Source organism: Dendropsophus ebraccatus, chromosome 4 (assembly GCF_027789765.1).
Source record: "Dendropsophus ebraccatus isolate aDenEbr1 chromosome 4, aDenEbr1.pat, whole genome shotgun sequence".
NCBI lineage: Eukaryota > Metazoa > Chordata > Amphibia > Anura > Hylidae > Dendropsophus > Dendropsophus ebraccatus.
The window spans coordinates 89,216,496-89,223,894 of NC_091457.1; the positions used below are offsets into that span (position 1 = coordinate 89,216,496).

Consider the following 7,399-nt stretch of genomic DNA (forward strand, 5'->3'; position numbering starts at 1 on the left):
ATGCATGATGTGTCTTCGATCTGTTGCAGTAGGCTTTATTGGTGACCACCCCTGTCTACTTTAAAATATTTGTCTGGGAGAACCCTTACTGATGCATTATAACTACATTGTGTCTTAGGGCCCCATCACACATCGATAATCATCCAAATCATCCGATTATTGCTCTGCGTAATAGAGACAGCTATCAGCTGATGGAACAATCATCCGCTGATTGTTTCTTTAGGTCCAGACTAAGGATGGTCCTAGGAGATTTGTGCTTGATTACAAAAATTCAATTGGCCGTGTACTGCTGTGCTCAGTCTGGCCTTGGTGTAAGACCTATCACATGAAACTGGCCTCCCTAACCTTACCTTTATAGCAGAATTTGGCTGTTCCTCCACAAGTCTTCCTAACCTCCTAAACTAACTTGTAGTACATACGAAAATAGTCATCATTATTACCTGTGTTGCTATAGCTGTTATTATTATAACCTGTTTGGTAAAGCTAACTATACACCTGGCTATAATCCTACAAGATCCCTGACCTTGTACAAATTTACCTAGAAGAATTGATGCTATTTTAAAGGCAAAACGTGATCATACCAAATATGAATTAGATTTCTATATACTTTGCATTTTATTGTTAAAAATAAACAATTGGTAAATTACTTCTAGCTGTGAGGTGGAGCCCTAGGCAGTTGCCTTTCTTGTTTACTACTTGACCGAACTTAGGACTGTTTACGGCTATGCTTATACATAGAGCATTGCTTCTGTATAGCAAGGTCATGAGCTGACCAGAGCTCAGCATATTTTGATAAATAGTTTACCATTGACATGTGTTAAGTTGTTGCTGCATGGGCTGGTCAGCTTGATCCAATGTGACAGGACGGTCATTCCAGGGTAACAATCATAGACAATATTGACAAACTTGCTGCACTATCCCATCACATATAACCAACTAGAGCTGGCATATTTCCTTCCTAAGAATCATCTGTACAGCCCAGTAGAAACGCCTGACATTTTAATAAGGTATGTCTTGATGTCTTTAGCATTTTACTGGACCTTGAGGATTATTCAGGAAAATCTCTTGTGTCTTATTAAAAATCAGTGCAAAGGATTATTTTCTATTCTTGTCTAAGAAAGTGAGATTGCCTTTGTAATCAGTATTGTGCCCCATTTTCTAAATAGGGCTATCAGGTGAAATGGTTCTGGATTACTGTACATTCACCTCAGAGATTCTTTCATAAAAAGTTTCTCAACTGTACAATACGCATGTTTTTATCAAAGACATTTGCTTCTGTGATCAGTAATGATACAATAGTCCTCAGGTTAAGGACTTTATCCTGGGACATCCTTTCTATAGAAGAAGTACAAGGTCTGGTAATATTTTTGGAGAGCAAAACTCATAACATTTATGTTATCAGATGCCTGAGTAGCATTCAACTAACATGGCACACCAATATGCACCACAACGTGCCAAATCGTTTTCTCAGATTCCCACTCCATCTATAAGGCCTTTTAGCCAATCAGAAAAGATAAGAGGGGGTCACATGACTTACCTGCATCCTTGAGAGCTAAGAAACTAGAGGTTCTTACTTATGGCCAACCCCTAGGAGTATATTTCTGTTAAATCGGCAAGAAAAGTCAATGTATGGGCCAATAGAATTACTTGGGCATCTACATAGCGTCATAATGCAGCCATTTTCATGGGACCTAAAAATCAACTCACCTGTCACACGTTCCTGGCAGCTCCTCCTGGCAGCCGCGCGTCTCCCGCCTTGTTCCTGGCGAGGGAAAGGCACTGCCTGCACTGGAGGTCTCCGAAACTCTTCCGACCAGCCAAGCATCTCACCAGAGAAGCTCGAGACACTTGGCTGGCGGGAGAGCTTCCGGAGAATGGCAGAAACTTTGGGGACTTCTCGTGCCTCTGCCATTCTCCTGAAGCTCTCCCGGCAGCTGAGCGTCTCCGAGCTCCTACGATGAGAGCTTCAGGGACCTCCGCTGCAGGCGGTGTCTCTGCACCACACTGCCTGCGCCAGTAACTTGACGGGAGTTGCACGGCTGCGGGAACAGGTGACAGGTGAGTTGAATTGTTATTTTTATAGTGGTCGCGGCATACAGTGGGGATGCAGACGTTTTCGAGCTCTCCCACCATTTACGGTGTCTATTCCCGGTGTATAAGACAACCCCCGACCTCTTGGCAGATTTTTCAGGGTTAAAAAGTCATCTTATGTGCCAGAAAATATGGTACATCAATGAGCCTTGAGCACCCATATGTTGTCCTTCTTTACACCACTTTTTGTGATATAGTTGTCTAGCCACCACAATTTAGAGTATTTAAAGATGCTCAGATCCTAAAATGTGTCTATTTTTCCTGTTTCTAACACATCACTTTAAGAATTGACTGTTGACTTGATGTTGAAAACACCCCCCCCTTTGACGTTTTCCACTGTCATGAGATAATGTTATCCACAGTGTTTTTTATTGTTACGAATGAGCATTCACATTTTTGAGCACCATATTTTGTCATGTATTTGCCCCCTTCTAGAAAATAGAATGTGTTGTACATAAGCCTTCACCTTTTGTTTCTTCCCACAGGTCAAAGGCCTTTTCAATGCAGATACTGCCCATACAGTGCCTCTCAAAAGGGAAACCTGAAGACCCATGTCCTATGTGTCCATCGTATGCCTTTCGACAACAGTCAATACCCAGACCGAAGGTTCAAGCGCTCCAGGGTTGAGCCAGCAGAGCCTACTGGGAATTCTGAAGAACTTGCACCTCCCAAACCAGGAAATTCTACACAGCTTCCAGCAGAAGGCAGCAAACACCAGGAATGATGTTTGACTTTGCAGTTTGACTTTTCCTTGACTCCTTTGTCCATGTTCCATTGTGGGATGGGAAACCTCAAACATGTGCAAGAGACTTTGAATGTCACAACCTACAAACTCGCCCCCGCCTCTTAAGAAATGGCTGCGGGACTGTTACCTGGCAACTCCCAAACCATGTAGTTTGGATTATATAAATGTAACCAGAGGACTGGTATGGCATCACACAATTTTTTGAGTAATGTTTGTCCAGTGCAAAATGCTTTTATCAGAAAACTGATACCTTCTAAATGATTTAATGCTGCCTTGAAGAGAGTGAGAGAGGGGGAGGGGCACTGTGTTTTCATCGTTGAAAACACCTTTATAATATGACACCAGCTTCTGTCATTATCCGAGCATAGTAATGAGATGAGTTGGTAGATTGCCACGGTGCCAGTCTGACTGGAGCTGTCATTACAGGGAAGAAATCAATTGAAGTGGTGTTACAACCGCACTGTAAGAGAAATCTAAGACAGCCCACAAGCTGGGGTCACAACTGACCTACAGAAAGAAAAAAAAAATACAATATTCCATTTTCTGAGTCTCTTCAGATTTAGACAAACAAATAATTCTGATGGAAAAAAGAAATAGAAACCACATGCAGTATAATCTACTGGCCTCTCTCAGCACTTACATAAAAAATTAGCATTGTTTTTTTTTCTTTTCTTTTTTTTTTTTAATAGAGCTCCGAAGTGTTACAGCTGAATGGAAATACTAGTTAGATGAATAATACATTTTTGAATCTTCATTTATTCCTTTATGAAAAAAATAAAATAGAAAATACAGTAATCCCAAAAGTAGGTGATTTTATGAAAGAGAACTATGTGGTTTAGATATAACCTAAGCTATATAAAAGTTTTATATGGCTTTTTAGTCTCTAGCGAAGGTTGGAAATTGAAATTAAATATATTTTATATTTTTGCAAATTTTAGTTTATTTTTTGATTTTTTTCCCTCCCGTTGCAATTATTCCAGTTTCCAATAGTTGCATTTTAATTAAAAGGATTCAGTCACAGCTCTTCAGATTTTAATTACGCTCTTTGGTGAGACAAACAGAACTGGTGCTTTGTATTAAAACTGTTAGAACTACTGTAGGAATGTCTTGAAAATAGTAAAAAATAGAAAAGATGACTCAGTAGAAGAGATTATCTTAAGAAGGCTGAGAGCAGGGTGTTGATCCCAACAGCCTTAAAAAAAAACAAAAAAACTAAAGCAGTTTTGCAAAGGTACTGAACTGCAATCAATGTAAATAGAATTCTGTATGCTCTGCTCTGAGACTGAAAACATATCTCAGGAGATTGAAGAGTACAATTTACATATACTGCCTGAAAGAAAAGACACCCTAGTGAATTTTTTTTTCTGGGAGGTCATAATGTAATAGACTCGCTTCACGTACAGCAAGCTGCTTACTCTCTTTAATTTTTATTTTCTAGTATAGTTCTCACTGCCTTACTTATATCAAATCAAGAAATAAATAAAGAAATGCAACTGTTTCAGAGATCCTCAAAAAAAAAGGATTAAACTAATGTTAAAAAAAAAAAAATTGTCTGTAGTAAGCTTTAGAATTTTAAGTGCACTACCGTGTTTGGTGGCAATGTCAGTCGCTTGCTTTGTGTGTTTGCGCCGCTGCCTTCAATATCTCAGCAAAAAAAAAAAAAAAATGTAAAAAAACAAAAAAAAAAAACATTCCATTTCTTGCACTTTTTATCTACTTCAGTATTTTTTGTGTCCTCTGAGAATTTTCAGATAAGACAGGCAATAATTTTGTTTGTGACACTGGATACATTTCCTGTTACTTGTGACGTGTGTTTGTATGTTGAGCCCATAGTCCAGTGCTACTGCCCTGTATAATCCAGCTATTCTTTCCTGCAGTCCCCACATCCCTTAACCTCTGGTACAGCAGAGACTTTTTTATTTAATTTTTTCTTCTGAAGATCATTTGTAAATTGTAATCCTGGTAAGAGACAGCGGCAGTGATACATTGTCAGTTTCTGAACATTATCATGCTCTTCATATATAAACATGTCATGTTCTTTCCCTCTGTAACGCCTGTTGTCTGTAGTTCTGGTCATAATAATATTGTCTACATTCCTACACCGAGAATTGAACATTTTTCCATCTTGGAGAAAATCTGAGAATGATAGAGTAGAGGAATCTGTTGCTATGCTTGTAACAAGTAGAGGACTTTGTATTTAAACTTTATTCTTGGTCATTATTTATTATTAAAAAGAATACATCAGTTGACATAACTTTATTCTGGTACAAAAAGTAATAAATTGTTTTATCTTTTTTTTTTCTTTTTGCAGCAATGACTGTTTTTTTTTTTCTCCAACTAGAATAAAATGTCTTTGAAAAAGTACAGGTTATTCTGTGTTTTACGAAATAAAACCTCTACCTCTGAAGTCAAAAATAGCAATAAGGCTTTATTACTTACTGGTGATTTCAAGCAGAATTGCTTTTTTTTTACCTTTGAAACTTGTTTATAGGTATATTATAGCATAACTATGCTAACATCACTACGCCACATGGTTTCCCTGCAAAATCCTATAGCCATTGGCCATTACAAATGGGCAGGGTTTCATCAGCATGCTGCAACCACAACGTTAGAACATTTCCTATCCTATTTCCTCTGCAGTTTTATTTGGGCAGAGGGATCTGTTACTGTAAGATTCCAGTTTTCTTAATTTTTCTGACATTTACCTTAAGAGATAATTGAAAGGACACTATGGAGGGGGGGGTGTCATCATGTACAATACTGTCTCAGATAATTGTAGTGCCTTTTATTTACACATTATTCAATGCTACTATATTTAAAAGCCATTTCTGCGCAACAGGAACAGCTAATGTGTTGTATCATCTTTAAAGGGGTTGATGAGACGCCTCTTCTGGCCCTTTTCTTTACCCAATGATTTTGAAGACCAGAAGTTAGGGTCTCCAATGCATCTCTATAATAGTGCTGTCATAGAGATGCAGTGAAGAGTTTGACTTCTGGCCCGCAGCTAGTGAGAAGAGGTCACATGGGCATCAGCAGGACCTGAACAGGGTCATATGAGAAGAGGTCACGTGGGCATCAGCAGGACCCGAACAGGGCCATATGAGAAGAGGTCACATGGGCATCAGCAGGACCCAAACAGGATCATACCACCAAAATAAAGCCACACCATTGGAAACCAATTGTCAATGGTAAGTGTACATATCAGCTTGCAGCAGGGGAGGAAACTGCTTCTTAAAGTTATTATAATTATAATAATAACCTTTTGTTATATAGCACCAGCTTATTCCACAGCACTTTTCGGGGAATATAAATCCCACAATAACTAACAAGAGAAGTTAGGGTCCTGCTCAGCTGTAATTCTAAGCACAACCAAGGGAGAGCTGTTGCACTGTTCTAGGAAGAGACCGGACACATTTTTCTAACCCTGGGATACTTTAAGGCTTCCCTCAGACACAACGTTTGCACATCGTTTTTTGGGGCTGAAAAAGGCCACAAAAAAGCCCAAAGAACTGATAGTAGTTTTTTTTTTTTTTTTTTTTTTTTTTTCTGGCAGTTTTTCTAGCAGTTTCTCAGTTTAGTGTTAATTACTATAGACATTTATTTGCTTTACTGTTTTATCCCTGCAATTTTTTAGTGCAAGTCATTTGATTCTTTATCATGTGATTCCAGAATTTCTATTGAAGAAACGGTGAAAAAAAAAAGCCAATATAGACTTTTTTTCCCTGGCATTTTACCCCCCTATATAGGTATGGTCAAAAAGCACCAATATTTCTGAGGAAATACGCTGAAGTTAAGTTCTGCTGCAACTTTTAAAAAAAACACACACACTGAAAAATGCCAAATTTGGCTTTTTAGTGCCATTTTCTGAGGAAAAATGTCTAGTCTGATTCTAGCCTGAGTTGTCAGGGAGTCAAAACCATGAAATAGACCAGACCTATAAGAAATAGTAAAATAATTCTAAATAATTGACCCACCAACATCACAATAAAAACAATTTGGAAAGTGAATTTGTGATCAACCAATATCTACTGTATGTAAAAAATGTATGGCCTTCTATATGTTTTGAAGCCTAACTCTTTGTACTCAAAGATCATGCACTAGAGCATTTTATTGATTTTTTTTTTGTTGTAAAAAAAGAAAATAAAAAGATGAGCTGCTCTTGAGCAGAACAACATTTTTTATCAATGATCAAAAGCAGATTTAAAGCACATCCATCCTCTAATGCTGTATGCTCTAATACTCTACCTGCCTATGTAGGACTATAAGTCCAGAGCTATAAATTCTAGACATTCATTTTTGCACAACATTTGTATAGTGAATACCATGTTACAGGGCACCTCCAGGGATCTGTATTTAGACACAGTTTTTGCCTTTGCCGTGGGAGATGTGACTTCCATTCAAACCACTGTGCATTGGCCGTAGGCCAACATTAAGAGGCTGCTGTGTAAACACTAGTGAAATTGCTCAGTATTTCATTATTTCCTATGCTCTCACACACGCAGGAAACGCCAGAATAGTCATAATATTCAGAAATATCCATAGGGATGTTAAAAAAAAAAAGTG

The 7,399-nt window shown here is 38.2% G+C and overlaps 1 protein-coding gene across 5 annotated transcripts in view; it reads left to right on the forward strand.

The window, feature by feature from the left end:
- The window catches only part of ZNF536 (zinc finger protein 536), a 724,961-nt gene extending 720,466 nt beyond the window's left edge, over nucleotides 1–4,495 (forward strand). For all 5 annotated transcript variants that reach the window (XM_069966233.1, XM_069966232.1, XM_069966231.1 and 2 more), the window contains one exon: nucleotides 2,577–4,495. In XM_069966233.1, coding sequence (XP_069822334.1) covers nucleotides 2,577–2,815 — 239 coding nt within the window. In that variant the 3' untranslated portion in view covers nucleotides 2,816–4,495. The remainder of the gene's footprint in view (nucleotides 1–2,576) is intronic.
- Nucleotides 4,496–7,399: the final 2,904 nt, after the last annotated feature.